We start from the raw sequence: 23,619 nt of genomic DNA on the forward strand, positions 1-23,619 counted from the left end.
CAGTCTGTCCACGTCCCTTTTGTACTGAGATGACCAGAACTGAATCCAGCACTCCAGGACTGACTTCATGAGTGCTAAGCAGAGGGCCAGGAACATCCCCCCTGACCTGCTCTCAGCATGGTTGATATGGAACACAACATCCCATCCATTTAATTTTTCTAATTTTTATTATTTCTTAGGTATGAAAGTTATTTTTTTCCCAAATGTGTTCTTGAGTTGGCACAATTAGCACTAAGAAATGAAATCATATCACTACAACCTATGCTGTATTTAATGATTATACTGAAGGCAAGAATCTTAGCACAAGAATAATCCTCTATAAAATCATATTTAAGTTCTCAAATCTGTATTTTTTTCAACTTGATGAATTTTTGTATGTCAAAGATAATATACACTCCAAAAGTCTACCAGAGTTTTTGAAACTTTATTGTGAACACTACTTTATATTGTTTTAAAAAGCTGTATAAAAATGAAAACCCACAAAAATGGATCACTTTTACAAATAACCTTTGGTACTTGCTCTAAAAAATATACTGGAAAGTTATGTAAAGAAATACACAAAGCCATATTAATCTTCAAAGCTTAATTTGAATTTTTTTCTTGAAGCAATGGTGTGCAGGTCAATGACAACCACATCATCCTGTAAGATTTATTCATATATAGTCATGTGATGACATATGTTGACAGATACATTTTATTATAGATATCATATCGGATAACATTAAAGGGACCAGCTGCAATTATTTATTGTACTTAATACTGGGGACACAGATATTATTCCATTACTGCGACACATCTGTCTCATGGAATACTGTGTACTGCATATTCCTAGCACTGGATAGAAATATTAGAAAAATACCCCAAAATATCAGCTAAGCTGATGTTTCAGAACACAACTACTCTACTTTAAAAGGCCCTGCAAGACTGATGTAGAAGCTTAAAAAAACTACAAAATTATAAAACTTATTTGTCTGAAGAGCATTATTTCCTGCAGTAATTTCCTTTCCTAGCTTTCCAGCAAATTCCTTTTTTCTTTTTTTTTTTAAGTCACTAGATTTCTTTAAGTATTTAGTTTTGAATTTGAGTGATAGCAAAAAAAACAACTAAACAACCAACCAACCAACCAACCAACCAACCAACCAACCAATCAAAAAAATCTATCCACTGAAATACTGCCTTCTGCAAGAGAGACAAAAAAACAACCAACCAACCAACCAAAAAAAAAAAAAAGCCAACAGAAAACCAGCACTTTATCTTCTTCAGTTCCCATTTTATCATAGAGATACCATGACTTCCTCGTAACACTTCCTTTTATCAAAATGTATTTTTTCCCCTCAGTCTTTAGAGAATTTTTGATCCCGGCTTAGGTCTCATCTAGCATTGGAAAGACAGCTATTTAGCTTTTGTCCCAAGCTGCCATAAGTCTTGCCCTTTTTGACTATGGTTATCTGACTGGAGGGTTCAACTTTGGTTCTGTGCTGACCACTTTGTTTTGATCATTGACTTTGTTGATGTCTAATTTTGTTTGGATTGCTATAAATTTCTCTGTTAACTAATGCAATTGTATGTCTCAAAACACTGTTCCTATGAGAAAAGCCATCAACAGGAACTTGAAATAAGTACCTTTTTATAGAAAGCTGATAACAAAAACTGATGGAACATTTAATTGGCCTCCATAATTGCTTGTATTTTTAGTTTACCAATTTTTGTGATTTTTTTGTGTTTTAATTGACAGGAACTTGTTGGGAGATCAATTATTAGTAAGATTACATAAGGAAAAACACTGAATGTTTTATTACTTTGATTTTTGCCGAGTTTGTCTTTTTACTAAAAAAATAAATGGCGTGGGAAAAGCTTTTACTTTTATCTCATCCATGTATTCTTTTATTTCTACCAGTTGAGAATTAGAAAATTCTACCAAATTTAGCATGAGAGTTGGTTCAAGACTTTATGCATATTGGAATCATGCAAACATGTATTAACCTTGCAAGTTCTGCCCCAGAAGGCTTTTATTATCATGACTTGGCATAATTTTTCAGAAACCTCAGAAGAATTAATAACTAACCTAAACAATCTTAACAAAACAAAAGATAAAATGACATAGGAAATAATTGAGTCTCCCTTCCTAAATTAGACTGATTGACAGCCATGGACTAAAATTAGCTCATGGATAAAATTCAGAATAGCCTTTTACCACCTATCAAGACCTGTAACTGTTTTTCAAATACCTGTATTCTCACATTAATATGACAGATCTACTCTTAGGTTTTCTAGCATGATTATTTTAACCTCACCTCACCTCTTTTATCTATTCCAATCAACATGGTAGCTACAGTGCACTGTGGACCACGCATGCTTCCAACTCGTGGATGCAATTTCCTGCAATAGTAATTGCAAAGGAATGTAATGAGAGCAATTTTGCCACTGAAAATAAAATTAAAAAACAATAAATAACAACAACAAAAAAGAGAAAAAAACAACTAAATTTGAAAGGGAATTAATTTCACTTATGACTCTATCAACAGCTTTTGTTATGTGTCAAAATTAAATCGCAACAGAGCTTTAATCTATCCTCTGGAGAACTGAGTATAGGCTCAATTTGAAGATGCGTTTTTCTGAAAACTTTTTTATATAAGAGTCTTTTTTTTTATATGAGAACTTTTCATATTTTGTATGAAACTTTGTGTGCTAAGACTTAATTTCTCATGGTGTGCAGAATTACCCTGTCCCCTGTGGGACAGGAATGTGGGTCCCTTCCAAGTCAGAATATTCTGTAATTCTGTCATTACTAAGAAAATTTCTCCAACTATATGCTGATGTGGTTGAGAAAGAACTCTATTTTGAAGCCTTTAAAATACATGAAGGCACATCCTGAACAAACCCATTTACACTTGTTTCAGTGTGCAAAGGTAATCATCAATTGTGCTGCGAGACCTGGTCATCCCCTTGAGTTTTGGCTGACTTAGAAAATACCTGTCATAATACGTAACATGTGTATTTGTTTGGGATACCCCTGTAGGGAATTTAAACATCAACACTTGCTGTGTAATTTTGTGGCTGATTTCAAGCCCCAAATGTAGCTGATAGACAGATGAACTTGCAAGACAAGCCACTGTGGTACATCACTTGGATTCGTCTGGGGATACTCTGATGAAAAGTGACTGACCCTAACTCTGCATGCTGGTCTAACATGCAAGATAGTAATCTCATCCATCTGCTCAAATTGTGTATTTCACTATTCATCAGCAGGAAGGACATGACAGGAATTTAATTCTCCTGAACAAAGCTAAGAATGGATCAGTAGTATATGTGCCCCAGATATAGTAGGACAAAAGATAGGTTTTTGGTTTAAGGTAGTTTTTCCATAGCATGAGTGGGTCCTAGGAAATGTTATGTGGCAGGTACATGCCTTCAGTAATGGACCAGATATGACCAGATATTAACTTGCAATTCTAACAAGTGTCAAAAATGGCTTTACAAAGTCAGTTCAGTGCATTCATAGCAAAGAATGAGTTTCTTCCCCACTTCCACAAAACAGCAGCTGAAGGGTTAAACCACACTTTTCTTAGACACATTTGTTCCCAGCTGGAAGCCCAAAGATTCAGGGTTACACACACCTGAGTCAGTAATGCTTTTGTGCCTGTTGCACAGTTAAGAAGCATCTCTCTGACTCTGGTTAGTAGAGGCTGTGAGCTGAGCACTTCCATAATCCAGGGGATTACAATTTAAACACAAAATTGAAATATTTCCAAACAGTATTTGGTTTAAGATGTGTGGTTTGCTTCCAATGGAAATGTAATAAAGTGGTTTAATCCATGCACTGATAGTAGACTCATCCATCTGTTGCACTGTGTCCTCTTGGGGTTCTCTCCTGCTAGAAGCAATGTATGTGACAAGCCTTGGGAGAGACTGGAGCATGCAAATTAGTAATTGTCATTTCACCTTTGTGCCTGAAACCTGATTTTTGACATGCAGACCCCAAAATGGAGTGTGAACAAAGCTTGTGAGTCATTGGGAAGTCTTGGAGTACTCCCTCTACCCAACAGAACAGTGTTGGTGTATTTATAAACACTGGTGACAGAGTTACAGTTCAGGAGGAAGCTCTTAGAAAGCTGCTTTGAATATTGTCCCTCTCTCAGTCCCTGTCACAAAGGCAGTTTCTGTGAAGCCACGAATCACAAAGTCAGTCATCAAAGTCAGTTGGCATTAGATATGTTATATTAAAAGAACAAGGGATATATGGAATGTTAAATCTCACAGAAACTGAATGCACTATTGCCATTTGCAATACCATCAATTGAAAAGGCTGAGCCACAGAAATGGCTAATCAGACATCAGAACTTTCTCAATCACTCTAACCCTAAGACTACCTCGCTAAGATCCATATTCTAATAGTTGGGATTCAGATATTGGGAGTTGTGTCTATTGAGAAATGGGTTGATGATTGCAGTTGGATTTGTATATTTAATTATTTGAACAGGTGTTGTACATTTTATTATTACTGACATTATTATTTCTGTTGCTTCTGTCTTCTCTCTTCGTCTTTTCTATGTATGCACCACCCCCGTGGAAAACACAAACTGAGGAAAAGTCCCTGGAAGACAGTATTTGAGGCATGGGGTGGTGTGAGGGCTCAAAGAATGCAGTCACCTAGACCAGGACACTGTCTCCATAAGATAAACCACAACAATGGAATTTGGCATAAGCACAGATGGCAAAACAGGAAGACATTAACACCAGGCCTAATGAAGGTGAAGATCTGGAATTAGCATACCAGGCAAAATTCTGATGTACAGACTGTGGAGACATAAGAATTATCTGAACAAAAAAAAAAAAAAAAAAAAAACACCCAAAAAGAAACCACATGGTGAAAACTGTGAGAAAGGATCCACACGTCAGCCAAAGTTGAGGAAACTGCATCTACACCACATGGATACCCCAAACTCAGACTGTATAAAAGTGGTACCTCCAGCAACAAAAAAGGGGTACCTGAGCAACAGGGAGACCCCCACCACTGAAGACCAGGGTGTAGATGGACCAGTGGGGTGCTGCAGGAATCCATGTGGTGAATATGATATCTTTTCATCTTCTACTTAATCTCTCACTCTATTTCTTTCCTCCCATATCCCTCTCACTTTCCTCTTTTTTCCTATCTCTCTACCTCACATTTACTGTTAAATTTAATCTGTACTACTGATTTCAGCATGTGGTCTCATTAACACCTTGATTTGGCCAGAAGTATCTTATAATGAGATCATAACACTTTGACATTAAGATATTCCCGTTGGTTTCTCTTGCACTACTCCTATCTAAACTTATTCAATTTCATTGTCTTCAAGACTTCACCTTGTATCCTCCCAGTCTCTTATTTCATGCATGGTATACTTTAAACAGTACTTTATTTCCATCTCAAATGTTTCTAACAGAACAGAACAGAACAGAACAGAACATAAAGCATATTTTCAAAAGCTCTTTGTATGTCTGTATCCGTGAAAGGTCTCTTCCATGAAAGAGGCTAAAAATAAATTTAGAAAGAATTGTCTGTAGTATGCTTCTCCTCCAAGGTATAATTCTATACTAGTATGTAATTACTTGTTAATCATTTTAAAAACTGGAAAAAACATAATATTGAAACTAAGCAGCTATTTTTCCTGCAATACAAATCAATAAGACATTTAATTCATATGTTGTTTTTTTCAGGCCTAGAATGATGAGAAATAACTTTAGTATATAAAATAATGTTCTCATTGATGACTACTGCAGGTGTTCATTTAATTTAAATTGCTACTTTCAAATACAACAAACACAGAAAGATTAGGGGAAATTAAGAAACATCTTTCCCCTTGGAAAAGATGTAACTTTAGAAAATCATATACATTTAAATCTATAAATTGATAAAAATTACCTCACTTATTGGTCAGCCAGAATCAGTGTTTTACCTTGATTTTCCTTTTTTCCCCCTCAAATCTATTAAAGCAGTTTCCTCTAAAGGGGATTAAGCATGTTATTTGACACTTCAATTGTTTTTGTAAAGTCTTCTGTGATCTCTTAAAACATCACAATTCCTAAAATCTGGAGAGGTATTTCAGCTACATATGGTATGAGAAGGCCATTCTTTCTCTTTGTTTTCCCTAATACTTTTAAAGGAAACACAAGAAACAACTGATAACATGTATACTGGAACTACTGTTAGCACAATTACATAATTAATATTAAAAATGGGAAACAAAAATAAATAACAAAGTGCATTGCTAAGAAAATAAAAATTGTTAAAAAATTGAAGGACTGACATTTTTTGTCCCCTTCTGAGCAAAAAAGATTTACAATTGTAAAATTTTAAATTTGCTCAATGCGATAAGAACGGTTTAATTCCATTATTGCATTGCCTTGAATTGAATTCCACGGACAATCTCTTTTGACTGTATCTTGAAACTATAAAAGGCTAAATGTGGCAAAAAATTACAAGTGTCCTTAACTTTCAAATGTCTGGTGTTCTGAGACATTAACCTTTACAGCAAATCATTTTACAGGAAAACAAGAATAATATTCATTTACTTTAAAATGGCACCCAGGAAAAAAACGGGTTTAACAACTGTTTGAGACCAAGTCAGTGGTGGACAAACCTTACAAGGAGATAAACATATTGGCTCTTGCAGTGTCAAAGCCTATTTAACCTGATGAATCAACCTGAACAGATAGATTATGGAGTTCCACTCTACTTTCTTTTATGTTGTACCATTTATCCTTTTTCATAAAAATATTAAACAACGATATAACAACAGATTCACAGAATCCTAGAATGGTTTGCATTGGAAGGGATCTTAAAGCTCATCTTGTTCCAACTGCACTGCCATGGGGAGGGACACCTTCCATTGGATCTGGTTGCTCCAATTTGCATCCAAGCTGGTCTTGAACATTTCCAGGGATGGAGCACCCAAAGCTTCTCTGGGCAATGTGTTCCAGAATATGTTTCAGTGTCTCAGCATCCTCACAAAAAATAATTTCTTCCTAATAACTATTCTAATTCTCTTTTTTATTTTTCCATTTCCCTGACAGGGAATGAAACATGGACAGTTTTCTTGCAGGGGGGGTTTTTGGTGTGGTTCTTTTTCTTTTCTTTTCTTTCTTTTTTTTTTTTTTTTTTTTTTTGTGTGTGTGTGTGTATGTGTGTGTGTTTTATTTTGTGTTGTTTGGGGATTTTTGTTTGTTTGGAGTTTTTCTGTTTGCTTGAGTTTTTTGTGGTTTTTGGCTGGTTGTTTTTATTTTAGAGAAAAGCTTATGCATCTATGAAGTGATGTGGAGAAAACCATAAGGAAAGGGTATGCTAAGTTTATCACAGGTAACATTTGAGATGGTAGTCATTAGTTTTTGAGGAAATTCAAGCCACACGAAAGAAATTTCTGTTTCTACAGTAGGCAAGATTCTAGAGATTTCTGCATTATAAAAAATATTCATACTGGCAAAGGCACACGAATTTAGACTTGTACTCATCAGTCATCTTCACACAGTCTTCTGTACACATTAACAACAGTTCACGCAACACCGTGGAAAAAGACTTCACATTTTTTCAAACTGAGTGAAACTGAATTAAAGAGTGTGGCCCAATTTGATATGCTTTATGGGTGCCTTGGAGAATGAAAGGTGATCTAGCATTTATTTGGAGGCTTTTATGAGCTTTACTACACAAATAAAAACTATATGTTTCATCAAGGCCAATGTTGAAAAATATTTGAAGGTCACTTTAAAGTAATTATTCCTTAAAACATTTCATCTAAGAATTCTGAAAACCTGAGAACCAGTGACAATCTTTTTCAATATGTCTTGGAATACAGTGCAGAATTTGAGATTGTTAGATATATATTAATATTGCACTAAAGTCAGAAACTAAAAAAACTAGGAGACATGCTAAAGTTTTCATCTCATTATCAAGATTTTTTTGGACAACAGACTACATCAGGCAAATTTAATTTCATTATTTCACAAGTTTACAGGTTTGTTTTATAAATGGACTTGAGACCTCTTACACTATTTAAATTACAAAGGAGGCAATACAAGGAAAGTAATGTAAAACACACTGCATACCTAGTGAACTCACTAGCTAGTTTTATTTTTGCAGAATAGAATCTGGAAATGACTATGGACCACATTAACAATGACAGGAGTTGTAATTTTACACTCTTCCAAAGAAATAAAGGTCATATTTGGATCTACAAAAAATTGTCTACTCTGCAACACACATGAGATAAATATTCTGCTCTAATCAATCTTACAAATACCTCACAGTGGCATGCTGAGCCTGTGTTGTGGTTTAATCCTAGTCAGCAGGTAAGGATCAGTTGCTCACTCTCCCCACCTGCCCTCTCAGTGGAGAGAATTGGAATTTAAATGTGAACCTTGTGGGTTGAGTTAGGAACTATTTAATAATGGAAATAAAATAATATAGTAATACTGAATATGACAATAACAACAATTATGATGATAATAATAAATTTAATAATTGAAATATTGACAATAATAAGAAGAATTAGAGATAGTAACCAAACCTGGAAGAAACAAGTATACAAGCATATATCACCACTGACTGATGCCCAGCCCATTCCTGAACAATTATCCTTCCAGGTGATTCTCCCTGTTTATATACTGGATATGATGTTCTATAGCGTGGAATATCCCTTTGGCCAGTTGTTGTTACATGTCCTGGCCATGCTCCCTCACAGCTTTCTGTGCAGCTCCTCAGAGGCATTAAATGAAACACTGCAAAGACCCAGACCTAGGGTGAGGACTATGCAGCAACAGAAAAACCATCAAGACACACAGTTGCTGTGTACTAGCTACTATGAAGAAAATTACATCTGCACCAGTCAAAACCAGAACAGTCTGCTTTTGGCAAAATTCAAGATCAAAAATTGAATGAAAAATGTTCACGCTAGAGCTATGAAAGCTACCAGAGGTCTTATACATATGTTCTGTTCTGAATACATGGGAAAAAATATTTCTGATGTGCTTTGGTTTGTTTAGTTTGTGGTGTTTTTGCTAATAGGAAAGGACAATTACAGGAAAACTATAAGTAGCCAAGGAACTGGCAATCTACAAGTAGACAAAAAGCAAAATTAGAATACCCCATGTTGTAATATATTTTGCTTGCTGGAAAACACAAGCTGGAGAGCTTAAACTATATCAGTATTGGCAGATGGCTATCAGAGTAGTCACAGGAGGGATTAGCTGTATTTAGCAAACTGAAAATGATCGGGATTGGGCACCTTAGAAGGGTGACCAAACAAAAATTAGAAACATACTTTCAAGCCCAAGAGCTAATGATTGAAGGAAAAAAACCCACAAAATAAATACTTAAATCACATGCCTTACAATGAAAAATGTCAGACAGATTTTGTTTCTCTAGTTAAAGCATTTTTTCCAATGTAACCTCTGAGGTTCAGTTCTAAGCTTTATTTTCTGGTAGACTTTTTAAACATTTCCTAGGCAATAGAGAGTTAAGCCTTGAATGAAGATCAGCTGAGCTTTCCTCTTTCACACTGCAGATATTTTCTCAATTTTACTCCTTTTCTTCTCCCCTTTCCTTTCTCCCCTTTGCCCTTCCTTTTCCTTCTCTTCATTACCAATAACTGCAAGGTATGCACAGGCATTGGATGGACAAGATATGGACCTGCACATATACAGAGAATTTGTCTAGTTCCAGTTCTAGCTTTCTTAATATACTTTTTTGCTATTTATAGCTGCTATCAACTAAAATATTGCACAATCCAAACTACAAAACAGAAGAGTAATCCTACCAATGTCCAAGGATGAAAACCACATGCACAGCTCCAGTCTAACGATGCCGTATTTATTTTAACAAGTACCCAAAATAGCATTTACCAAAAACGTTATTGTCACTGCTAGTATGTCTTGCATCCTGATGCTGGTTAGACAATCTCTCTCTAAAGATTGGCATAAGACACAAGAATTCTAAAACAACTCATCAGCAAAGATTTCCTTTTTGTATTTTTTTTTTTGAAAAGGGCAATTTGTGCTCCAATACAATAGCTACAGGAGCATCCAAAGCATTACTTTTCCCTGCCCCAAGCCTTCAGAAAGCAACTTTTTTTTTCAGATGTGCTTTGAGTAATAACATCATGAAAATGGTAGCATTGAGAAATCATTCTGTTATTTATACTTATCATACATTAAGCATAGGCTAAAGAGGTTAAAATTTCCAATTTGCATCACAGAAAGAAAACTTAGTGATGTAAAATAATTTTTACAAGGCTTTTGAGAATGTTAGTGCAAGGTCAAAAAGTGCAATAAAGGTATTACAGCTACCAGGAAAGTACTTAGTCAGGTCTTTCTGTTTCTATGGATGCATTTGCACGAAAGTATAGCTTAAGACATTTTGCATTGAAATGTTGGTCCAAGTTGTCACAAAGAGTCTACTTAGGGAAGTGGAAAGGAAAAACAAGAATCTGACTTGGTGGGGGCACCCACTAGAATAGATCTAAGAATCTTTGATCAAGAATGGATCCTCTTCCTATCCAAAATTCCTAGGTCTGTTTTGCATCACTCCAATTCGATACTTCTAAAACAATGCCAAGGCAGAGGCTCTAAGAGGTCATTATGGATTATTCTAGATAAGATTTGACTCCTCCTATCCTCTACAGTCTGTCAACACTACTCAAACCCTACTCCAGGCCTTGGAGCTTTCTGGTGGACTCCCTTTGGCAGGATGTCAGGTGCTCTCCAAGCTGCTCTATTGCTTCCCTCATCAGCAAACCAAGAGAGGAAGGGTGGGACAGCAAATAAGATGAAAAAATCCTCATGGGTCAGATAAATACAGTGTAATAAAGCAAAGAACAAGGTTGCATGTGGAAGAGAAAGGAAAAGAAAAGACTTGTAGTCCACTTCCCATCAGCAGGTAATGTCCAATCACTTCCCAGGGAGCAGGACTTGAGTATGTGTAGCCTTTGCTCCATAAGACAAACATCATAACAACAAACGTGTTCCCTTCCTCCTCCTTTATCTTAAGTTTTATACCTGAGCAGACAGGATACATCATGGAGTATCCCTTGGGTCAGCTTGGGTCAGCTGTCCTGGCCATGTTGCCTCCCAAGACCTTGCTCACCCCCAGCCAGAAAACTCCAGCTACTATAGAAAAAGTCATAATAATATAATGTACTGCATTTACATAATGACATGCATTAAAAGGAAGGCTATGGATACCTTGATCAAAATATGACTAAAAGGCCATGTAACTGAAGCTGAGCACTAACGGTCATATGCGTTCCGCATTTCTCACATCCCATTATTCATAACAACCTAAGTTATCTAATTAGGAATAACCTTGGCAAGTTTTAGAAGAAAAAGTGACATCTTGAGTAAATTGAACACTGTAAGGCAAGCACAGTGGTGTTGTGACTCAGGAAGACAAAATATGCCCTCTTCCATGACTCAGTGCTTCAGTATGAGTGCACTTAGCTAGAACTTCTGACTGGGATTACTTTTCTACAGGACTAAGCAGGGAAGAATGATTTTGCATTGGTCAGCAAAAACTACAGCTGCATCACAATACTCTAAATTACACTTGGCAGGCTAGAGAAGTTGTTCAAGCAATGGAGGCTGACTGAATGTGTTCTGGGCTTATATTTTGATGACATTCCAAGATGCAAGCGTTTCTTTCAGCAAGAGGTTCCTCTCAGGAAATAGATTTCTTTTTTTGTATACTCAACAACAAGACAGTAGCTAATAATAATAGGAGTGAGCTACCTGATTTATATTTGCATGAGGTAACTCCAAAAAATGGTCTGATAGGGAGGTGAAAGCAGCATGGGTTTATGACTGAATCAAACATGATGTGGGAGCTTTCAAAGAGGCCTGACACATTGACACTGCCTCGACAGAATATGGTTGCCACAGGCTTTCTTATATTTCTTGGAAAATCCCTGACACATCCTTCTTTTTTTTTTTTTTTTTTTTTTTTTAATTATTTGCAAACAAATAGGATTTTTATCCCATGTTTGTCAAATTATATGGACTGTATCAAATTTTAAACCACAGTCTGATTTTCCTAATTGGAGTTGCAGTACAGTACCATAAATTAGTTCAAATCCCAGATTATTTAGAAAAAAAATCTTAGAAATGTATTTGTTACACACTGGAAATTTCTAGAGAGACAATTTAAGATTTTTAAATGCTATTTAAATATGTACGTGCTCTTCTGAGAAATAGTTTCCTGATCTCTTTCCATAAAATTCTAGGCAGATGTGAGAAGTGTGTCCAAAACACAAGGAATTGGATTCTAAAATCTGACTCCACTGGAATTAGGAGGTGCATGATGATTACAGAAGTTTAGGGAAAAATAAACAACTTGGTACTGTGGTGGAGCTACGTTTTATGAAGAAGAAAAGTTTTCTAATATTTGTGGGTTCTGTCATTCCCAGGAATGACCTACTATGTGTAAAGCAACTCTGAAATTTAAGGTGACAGAGAGAAAATTTGCAAACATTACACTTGTCTTTGCATTATATGTATCTGAAGCTATTTAAATGTCATTTCCTGTTGCTTCTAGTCCTGAAAAAAAAATCTTTTTTGCAATTTAGACAGTGAATTTGCTAAAAATAAGTAGGTTTTCTACCAGCCAGACAAGACATTTAGGAAAGCTATGAAAAAGTCAGGTAAAAGAAATTAGAAATTGAACAAAATGTACCAAGCATTTTAAAGGATTTCTCAGAGTTGTGTTCTTTTCAACCTAAACAATACAGTGTTCACTGAACTTCTACCGTAAGCTTATGTTGTTGCTGTTACTAATAAGCAAAGAACACTAATACAAATAAATGTTCTTGATGATGTGTATTACAGCCACCCCTTCCTGATATTAGCAAGGGCTTTTTAAAACCTTGTCTCAATTCTTACCATCAATAAATGCAGCTACAGAACCTCCATCTCTGGATGTTACCAGAGGTTTTTTCAATATGTAGAGTTTTGTATGTTAAGGGTTTTCATAGTGCCCTTTTTCCCCCTGCTTTGCAAACAGACATATCTCTCAGTACAGCGTGTTCAGGACACAGCACAGGGCGGAAACTTGCGGTGTTTGTGCTATGGAGGAAGTACCAGTTTGCTTGCTCATAACCAGCCGCAAATATTTAAATTTGTGAGCCTGCAGAATGCAGAGGCTACACCCCACTTGTTACAGTTTGAGTGCTCTTGGACCCACTGGCTCTTTTTTAAGGGCATTTTCCAAAGCTGTACTTTGTTAGCCACGTTGTTGTGCTGCACTGGACTAGAAACTGGAGCTAAGCTGCTGATTGCAGCTGTGTGTGCAGAGATGGGAAACACCCCCTGTGCAAACTCAGCCTCTGCCCCGGAACACCTGTGCAGCTGGAGCTACAAGTTCACTTCTGTGTAGCTTCACAAGAAATCTATGTGAAGAAATCTCTGTATGATGTGCAAGTTTCTCATAAACACAGAGCTATGATGTTCTACCAGCTGTTTCCCATGTTATCCATCTTCCTCCATGGTAAGAATCATACAAATTTTGGTGTGAAAATGTTGAAAATTTCTGGTTCAATTTGCCCTATTTACCTAAGAGAGAGAGTGTGTAAGAACTCAAATCAGATGGAAAAAAAATCACTCTATAATTTCAGCTAAACAATTCATTGAGAAAGATTGTACATACCTAAGGAATTATTTTTAAATAGAAAACGAAAAGGTGAGTGCTTTCCCGGCAGCTGCATCTAAAAAACTCCAGCATGATGTTACTTTTGCTTTTGTTTAATCACTTTTCCTCAAAAGCAAATGGGGATTTTCTCTGGAACACTGAACACCATCTGCTCATGGGTCAAGTTAAGCAAATCTCAGAGGACTCATAATAGCTCCCCCAAAGAATCCCATGCAGCTGCAAAACAAGTCACATCCTTGTACAAACACATTTTGAAATGCCTGAATTCAAATACTACTGCCCCAAGCTGAACACAATTAGACTGGCTGTTTGGATTCAGCGCTGCACTCTGCCTCAGTCACCTCACCAGGGTGATGGGAAAATGAACAACACAAGAAATCTCTTACTGCCCATAAAATTGTGGAGGTTGTTTGGTATGAGGAAAAATGAAAGCTGCATTTGTATTTGATTAAAATTTGTTTATGTCTCATACAGATTAACTCAGAGATAGGTCAATATGTTTTATTTCATATATAATTCTTAACTCAGAAAAAATATTATTTTCCTTATATTTTGAACATGTTTCAAGTGAAATGCAAAATTTTTAATAATGGTTCTCCCAGATTTTATAGATTGAAAATGTGGCATCAACTCTTTGGCATTATTTAGTTTCTTTTTCATTTCTTTTGTCTATGCAGCAAAACAAAGAGGAAAAATAATGAGGGAAAGAGGAGAAGAAGGGAAAAAATGAAAATACAGTTAGACTGTTTTGGTTAAGAAATGTGAGCTCAGAAACAGCAGAATTAGAATTGCCAGAACTTAAGTCAAGGCTTGCCCATTCTTGTTTATGTTTGGACAGACTGTTCCAGCAGTTTTTTGAAAGCCAAATCTACATCCATAGGATTTACTGCTAGAAATTTAATCCTATCATCTTTACTGACATGTCAAAATTTATTATAAGTAGCACCATACTCATTAATGGAGGTACCCACAGAGTAAATACCAACGACAGAGCACATTGGGGAAAATCCAGTCCTCCATGAACAAAAGATGAAGAAATGCCAAGAAGTTGTTTTGGAACAGCAAAGAACTGAATCTTTGGAAGATTCACTCTGAGTCAGTGTGTGCAACAACAGACTTGTCAATAAACCAGACCTATTGCATAATAAAGCAGAAAAACAATCTCCTTGTTCCCTTCTCTGCTGCTGTTATTGTAGAGCTAAACAGTTGGAAAAAGGGGAAAATAAAAATGTCTAAACAATGTTTTTCTATAATGAGAATCCAAAAGGTCATCTGCTGCTGTTTTAGAACACAGCTTATTGTGTTTCAGTGCTCTCATTATATGATCCTCTGGAAATTTCTCTGAACAATTTTATATCTAGTTTTTTTTGACCTTTTTCTTTGGTTTTGTCTTTTTCTTTTTTTCTTCCTAGAGTGACAGTTAATACTAAAGAAATGCAGTTACCAAAGAAGAAACAGCAGAGACCCAGTATAAGCACTACATTAACACAGTTAAGACCTCTAAGGAACTGGAAGCTCTGTAGTTCCCAGGTAGCTCATTCCACAAATCTCAGAAGATTTGCAGCCTTCAGCATTTGACCAGGAAACTAAGCTGACAGAAACCTGCTTGAAATCTCTTAGAGCATGGTTCTTGCTAACACTGCAATTTTAAAATTACATAAGGAGTTATGTGTCTGATTTCAGTAAAGTATCTTGCTACTGTTTCAATCTAGGCTTGCTTTTCATGTGCATGAGTCATTATCAATGACTTTGAAATTACAATATATTGTTGAGGCTATGTTTTTGGCTTTTTACTATTTAAGACTTGTTACAGTTTCTCCAATGCCAGAAAATGTTTCATTAGTACTATGTTTTAAGGCAGACACTCTAATCTTACTTTACCTATGCATTGTCTAAACCAAGGACTTACTACAAATCTAGCTGAAAAAGACACTTTCATGTGCAAACTGTCAAACATAAATGAAGCTCATGTTCATAGTCCTGTCCTTTGGGAAGAAGAATAACATCTGCAAACTATGTTTGTCATACTGACAATTAAATGTAATGCTAATAACACAAATCAGTCTGCTAAAGCTGCATTCCTTTTAATCATATGCATCTTAGTACAGGTCAGTGAGATACGCCGTTGTTTACTGTGGCTTTTACATTGGGGAGACAAGAGTTTGCCTTTCCAAGTACAACTTATTGCACTAAATACACTAAAACTTACTTCATGGAACTAAAATCTGAGACAAAATTGTGTGGTTGTAGAACAGCCCTGTGGTGAAATTAAAAAGACAAAAAAAACCAACCCAAAAAAAAAACCTAGCCGGCCAAACAAAAATCCTACTATTTTATTTCCACCTCTATTTTAGAAAGATCAAATACAAGGAGGTTTCTATATGGACTCCGTTTGCCAGTATCAATGGGGTAGTCAGAATTAGTGCCTGGTATTGATCTCACTTTTGCTTATCTTAGCATTTCTCAATTTATTCTGGCATATCAGATTAAGGTTTTTCGAATTTGGTGGAAAACAGATAAATTGAGAAAGATTTGGTTTAGTAGTAGTAGGCTGTATTTTAATGATTAAAGATGACAAAGTAGGAGGGATGAAATTACTAGTTACTTGTACAACTACAAAAAAAATATGAAGCTTTTAAAACCTATCAATGACAGGGATGTAAGCCTTCATCCTGCAGATGTTATTTGATACACCTGTCATAATACTACAGAGGCTCCAGAAAAGTTCCTGGAGTTTTTTTGGGGCACAAAAAATCCCTTCATCTGAACCCATTTGAAGGACCAGGACTCACAGGCATTAGGGAGGGCAACTTTCACCCATAACAACCATCTTTTTAACTCTTTACCGTGACAACATAATACCATGATTTGTCAGACATTAACCATCCCATAATGATTGGGAATTTTACCATAACAACTAATCTTCTCTACTCATGTTTCAAACTTTCACCAGTTAAAGCAGCCAGAATTTGTCTTTCTTTATTGTAGTTTTAAAAAGCTCAGTACAGTGATTATGCCTGATTCTGATGTGCTGCAAGAAATATTTGCCAATATATAAAAGACATTCAACCCCCTGCCACTGTCCCCAACAAATTCTCCTTACTGAAAACTTATCTTGGTAATGATGTATAAGTGAAAAGTAATTAAAGCCATCCCATTTAGAAGCGAAGTATTTTTAAATAATCCTTAGAAGTTGGTAGCACATCAGACTACCTGTGTTTCTTTGGAAACACAGGAAAAATTTAGAAAATAAAGCACAAGTACAGGATACAAAAAGGTCAAAATTTGTACTTTATTAACTTATTCGGTAGATTTTTCCCTGTATAAATATGTGTGTATATATTTAGATGCATGTGTATGCATATGTGTGTATATATACATATATATGTATAAGAATGCCTGTAGTGTGGCACTGTGTCAACATAATTGAAGTAGCTCTGGTTCATTAGAAACATTTATCCTGCTGCTACACACTACTACTACTACTATCCATATTTATTCTGCTACTACAGTAGCAGCAGCAGTAGCTCAGGATGGTTTAATTTACTATGCAGAAAAGGACAGAGCCCAAATCGTGAGAAATCAGTGGTGAAAACTGCAGGCTTTCTGCCCCCCAACTTCAGCTGAGTGGTTTATGAAGCACTTGGCTTTGCATACAGTCAGTCAACCATCATTCTGTACTGAGGTCTAGCAACAGCAGTTTGGAATAGCTTTGAAATCCTACATGATGTGCCAGTGAACTGAGGAGAGAGGAGGTGGAAAAACTTGGATAATAGGAAAAAAAAGCTGCAGAGAGAGGTCCATGCAGGGAGACATTTTTTGTCCATGCAGAATATAAAACCAGGCATTAGAGGATGGTAATTCCTCATAGATTTGTCATACAAACCTCTTCTTCTTAGTATGTCTTTGAGTTAAATGAAAATCCCCGAATGGTTTTGTGGCAATTCTTAGCTATTTTCTTACCTATTCCTGCCTGTAAAAGTCTGGTGATACGAATGTTGCTCACAGCTGAATTCAGCACTTATGAAGTGATACAGTAAAGGAGACATGAGACTTAATCCAAATGCTTGGACAGAAATTAGCTCACTCAGGCTAAAATATTCTTGTTACTGGTCCTTGGTTTAAAGAAAGCAGATTTCCATTTTAGGGAACAGCTAGTAAGCCAGGGATCTGGGATGTGTGCCAACACTGAGGCAGTCATTCGACTGGGTGAGACCCAAAGCAGCGCCCAGTACATTTTTCTGACTGGGTTAAGGGTCAGTGCACCAGACTGTCAGACATTCAGTGAGAGAGAAACCATGGCACAAAGTGCCCATGACTCATGGCAAAGGGCCTGGTACCAAAGCACATTTTTGATGGAGTTTCTTATCCCAATAATGTTAACAATGGCTCTGCCCTGGTTTCAGTTAATTTCTTCTCAGTAGATGGTACAAGTGCTATGTTTTGGATTGGAATGAGAACGGTACTGATAAGACACTAATGTTTTGGGGTTTTGCTAGTCATATTTACCCTAAGTCAAGGACTTTTTCTGCTTTGTCTCATGCTCTGCCAGTGAAAAGGTAGGCAAAATAAACTGGAAGGAAACATTGCTGGGACAGGTGACCTGAACTGACCAAAAGGATATTTCCACACCACAGAACTTCATGTGCAGTATATAAAATGGTAAGTGCAGTCAATCTGGGTTCAGGAAGGGGTGTTTGGCATAAGCCAGACAAACTGGAGAGACAAATTGCACTGTGTACCACTTCAAAGAAAGAAATATAATTGTTATTATTCTAATTATTAAGATTATGATTATGATTACTTTCAACTATTATTTCATTTTCTTTTCAAACAGTAAGTACTTTTTATCTCAATATACAAGTTTCACTTGGATTCTCCTCCCCATTCAACTGGGATGGAGGAGAAAGACAGGAAGAAGTAAAACATGGTGTTTCATGTCCACCTAGGCTTAAAACCATAGCAGGCTCATCTGTTCCCTGGGCTCTCCCTATATGTAAGATTCAGAGAAACTGCAGTGTGAGCAACAAGAAGAGCTGTAACCCTTAATCACAGCAAAATTTTCATAGATTCTTTAGTTTAGCCTCCTTATCCCACAGTTGTGGCTCCATAATCAAAGATCCAGTGATTTTCCTGAAAAAAAATTCTGCTTTGAAATGGACAGTAGAGGACATAGAAGTATTTGGGGTTTTTAGAAGGAATGTCACTGGAAAATCTTTTCTATTATTTCTCATAGATATTTCATGAGAATGATACAAAGAAGATATTTAAGAACATTTAGCTTAACCCTATTTTTGCTATGAGAAAATATGAATCTAAATCCAAGTGAATGGATATTTGTACAAATATAAAGTATTGTAATGGCACATATCTTCTTTTGTACTTTATTTGCCACATGGTATTTTAAAGAGGAAAATGAATGTGTGACAGGGATCCTCCTGACAAAGGAGATCATTCCTCCCTTGGGCAAATACAAGATTCTGCTAGAAGAGAGACACTTCTAGAAACTGGAGAGATTAACAGAGGGAAAAGAGTAAGCAAAAGACAGCCAAGACACAGACTCACAGAATTAATTTGGTTGGAAAACAGCTCTGAGATAACTGAGCTCAACCTAGGACTAAACACCACAGCAACTACACTACGGCACTAAGTGCCATATCCAGCCTTTCCTTTAACACCTCCAAGTGACTTCAGTACGTCCCTGGACAGCCCATTGCAATATCTAGTCACTCTTTCTGTGAAAAACCTCCCCTGGTGCAGCTTGAGACTATGTCCTCTCATTCTGTCCCTGGCTGTCTGGGAGACTAGGCTGACTCCCACCTGGAGCCTCCTTTCAGGGAGTTACAGAGAGTGATAAGGCCTGTGCTGAGACTCATTTTCTCCAGGTTCAGCCTTTCTTCACAGGACTTGTGCTCCGGACCCTTCCCCAACTCCGTTGCCCTTCTCTGAACACACTCAAGCACCTCAATGCCCTTCCTAAACTGAGGGGTCCAAAACTGAACCCAGCACTCGAGGCGTGGCCTCACCAGGGCCCAGTACAGCAGGACAGTCACTGTTCTGGTCCACACATTTCTGACCCAGGCCAGGATGCCGTTGGCCTTGTGGGCCACCTGGGCACAGCTTGCTCATGTTCAGCCAGCTGTTGACAAGCACTCCCAGGCACTTTTTTTCCTGGGCACTGTCCAGCCACTCCATCCCCAGCCTGTAGCTCTCAGTAGGGTAGTTGTGGCCAAAGTGCAGGACCCATGACCTGGCCTTGTTGAACCTCATGCCACTGGTGTTGGCCCATCAACCCAGCCTGTCCAGGTCGCTCTGCAGAGCATCCCTACCCTCCTGCAGATCAACATTCCTGTGCAACTTCGTATCATTCACATATTTGCTAACAATAGACACAATCCTCTCATCCAGATCATCAATAAATATAATTAAATGGGACTGGGCCAACACTGATCCCTGAGAGAATATGAACAAAAATCTCCTACTTTCTGGGAACTAGAAGGAATTATAGAGTTGGTTGCAATTGGAAAAAAAAAAAAAATAGGAAACAGCATGACAAAAATCATGCGTGAAATACAGCATTTGCAAAGATACAGTGGGCAGGGAGATATTTGCTTATAAACTTTTAAATTTTTATTCTGTCAAGTGTAATAATTTCTAATTTTGTCATTCTCAAATGTTGTTGGTTTAACTTATACTCTAATAAATAAAGTCCTTTGGTCCTCTTATGTGAATTTGATTTCAAGAAGGTCTAGTCAGACTCAAAGCTTAAAGCAGCAACAAGAGTAGTTCCTGAACTGATAAGACCATGCCACTGTAGGTAAGATATTTAAAATAGCCAAGCAGTAAAAGATCAAGCTCACCTTTCAGAAGAATTTTTTTTTATTAAATAAAGAAAAATTTATGAACAGATGAGTTTACAACAAGGCAAAATTCACCTTAAAATCAAATTCCAAAGCTTACTGTGGTGCTCAAATTCTAGAGAGTTCATCATTTGCTGCATTCTTGGTACATACAGCTAGACCTCATTGCTGAAAATCATTCCATTAAGGTTCTTAAAAGTTTTATCGCACAGTTAAACAGATTGGTGTTTTTTCTAATAGATCTCTTAAAATACAAAGACATAGTTCACTAATATGGTGAAAATATGAGGCAAATTCAAACTGTAGATATTGACAGAGAGATGTATAGCACAATGGTGAGGTAAGAAGAAAGAGAAATTGATTACATAAAATCTAGCTCTCTCCAGTTTCATCCTGGTCACTTGTCACTCTCTAACACTTACAGAACAAAGATGCAAGTAAAAGAGCTAAAATAGAAATCTTTGTCAGTAAAGTAGCTTTCTAATTGATCATGTAGCCCTGAAAAATTCAGTGCTGTTGAGAGTTCGTGAACCACACCCATTTTAAGCTTTGCCCTAACTCATCTGTTTCTCAGATCAAAAGCCAGAATTGTTTAATGACAAGTACCAGCTTTTGCTCACAAACACGAGTTTAAAGGTCAATTATGCTGCAGTCACTGGACTTGTACCCAAGAGATGGTCCAGAATTCTAAAAGATGTTATAAAAGAGCCCTGCACTACTTTAAAATTGTGCAGAATCAGCATCTTTTCCAGGCTTATTCCAAGAGACTTCAACCTTTGCAGCTGAGCAATAGGGGAATCAGCAAAGGGAGGAGTGAAAGAGCCCTTCTGTGTCAGTTAGGTCTTTCACTTATCACTGAACTCCAACCTTAAAAAAAAAATGCTGCTTGGTGGCATTTATAGAGACAAATTTACCAAAAAAAAAAACCTTAAAAAAATCACACAATGCCAAAGAGAGAACTGTTATACCTATATAAACACTGCTAATTATTAAAGTAATCAACAGTACACTACTGGTTTATACTGTGCCATGGACATGGGAGTCACAGTATAAAATACAGGCATTTTTGTTTAGAGTTTGTCATATCTGGAGGGAAACTCTATCCTAATACTTCCTTTGAACCATAAAAATCAACATGGATGAACCCATTTTTTGTTCAGTGCAAGTATAAAATGAACTTCTCCAAACACAGCTATGCTGTTGGCTATTAATTGTGGCCATGGCATACTGGTTAAGAAAGAAACAGTTGGTGAGACCCCACAGTAATGCAGAAATGGGTTGCCTGAAGGAGTGATCGCTTAGGAGAGAGTTAGGATAGCAGGCTTCACTACTTCTGTAACTTTAACCCGTCTTACAGCGCTCATATGTGAGGAGTTCTTACAAGCACAATACTGTTCTCAAACAGTTTCTGAGGCTGATTCTGAAGTCAGGATGCAATGAGTTTGGATTTGGAAATCTCCTTGTCACTTTTTCCACTACTGCGCTCTGGCTTGAAAAAAACAAACCAAGTGCTGTAGTTCAATCTCTCCCCATTTCTACATTCTGTCTTTCAAAGCCATCTTGTATAAATAAGAGCAAACCTTACAGTGCTTTTCAAATCAGGAATTAGCATTGATGCTATTTATGAAAATTTTTGCAGATATCTCTTAGAGTGTTCAGGTTGACTGAGATAGAATAAGCTGCACATTCACTAAGCTTGTGATGATTTCTAGCTTTTTAACACTGTAATAGAATGCTGGAAATTTTTATATTTAATTTGGGCAATGGGTTGAACCTAGTAATTTTCCTCTACTGTATAATTTTATCAGTATTGTAAGGTTTTTCCTTGTTTTTCAAAGAATGACACATGGACATCAAGAGAAAAAAACTGGAAAACTGTTTCACTACATGATACCATCAACTAAATAATTTGGCTGCTGTTGGAGAACTTGATTATGTTACACACATTCCTTGGGTTTACTATGCACAAAGAAGCATTTTACCATAAAGAAAAAGACACGTTCTGTGAAAAAAATTGATGTGTATGGCATGGTATACACCTATGGAGCATTCCTTGATATAACATGAACATCAGCAACGGTTTGCTGTTGTGGATCTCAGTTATATTTCTGAGTTGAGTTGATGTCTATGAATGTATGACTAAACTTCAGCCAACATGGTCACAAAACTTCTAGTACCCAATGTAACTCATTTACACCAAAATAAGGTATTTCTGCTTACCATGCACAGTACAGATTCACACACAGATATGTATATACAAACAATAATTATAAGGCCACATGTGTGTGTGTATATATACTTGCATAGATTTAAACATCAGTAAGAAATTCAAGTATCTACTCACAGGAATTTCCTTGATGCAACAAAAAACAAAACCCACTAAATTTTGTTCTCTTATAACGGAACGATGCACACTGTATCTTCCTCTTTTATTAAAGACAGATGAATATTCTCCTGCTGTGGGTCTACCCTGAAAGCAATGTCATATGTTGCTTTCATAAAAAGAATTTGTACATTCATTTTAAAAAGAAGACATGTTTATTTTCTGCACATTAAGAATGTAACTGTGATCCAAAATCAATAAGTATATTATCCTTATACCCTAGAAGAGCTATCATCACAGATTAAGTTTGCCAGCAAAGAAGCCAGAGAGAAAAAAAAAAAAGGTAGAAAAGAGCAAAAATATTTATTTATGTATCTCCATTTAAATGCATCTGGTTCTATGAAGATATACTGTTTTAATTATGACAGTTTTCTATGCTTATATATGACTACCCACATGGAAGAAAATTAGACAATCAAACTAGACAGTACAATACCTTGTTCATGCTTTTTTAAGGAAACACTTACAGATCACTGTAGACAAGGCCGTAAATCTGGGCTGTGCTGTGATGGTAGATTCCTCTCAGGATAATTAGAAGAAGGATAACAACAAAAGCTGGAAGCCCCCAACTCAAAAGGAAGTAAAGCAGATAGCGCCTCTCTGTGTGTTCATCATTCATCACAAGGACATACCAGAAATTAACAGCCTGGAGAAAAAAGCACAAAAACAATCAGTAGACTTGCTGGTTAGAAACTATGCCAAAAAAA

At 36.6% G+C, this 23,619-nt stretch overlaps 1 protein-coding gene across 1 annotated transcript in view; it reads right to left on the reverse strand.

The window, feature by feature from the left end:
- The window catches only part of ADGRV1 (adhesion G protein-coupled receptor V1), a 273,887-nt gene that overhangs the window by 47,773 nt on the left and 202,495 nt on the right, over window positions 1-23,619 (reverse strand). Inside the window, exon 86 of the mRNA XM_058043225.1 lies at window positions 23,380-23,558. Within this exon, the coding sequence (XP_057899208.1) occupies window positions 23,380-23,558 (179 nt within the window). The remainder of the gene's footprint in view (window positions 1-23,379; window positions 23,559-23,619) is intronic.

Source organism: Melospiza georgiana, chromosome Z (genome assembly GCF_028018845.1).
Source record: "Melospiza georgiana isolate bMelGeo1 chromosome Z, bMelGeo1.pri, whole genome shotgun sequence".
NCBI classification, from domain to species: domain Eukaryota; kingdom Metazoa; phylum Chordata; class Aves; order Passeriformes; family Passerellidae; genus Melospiza; species Melospiza georgiana.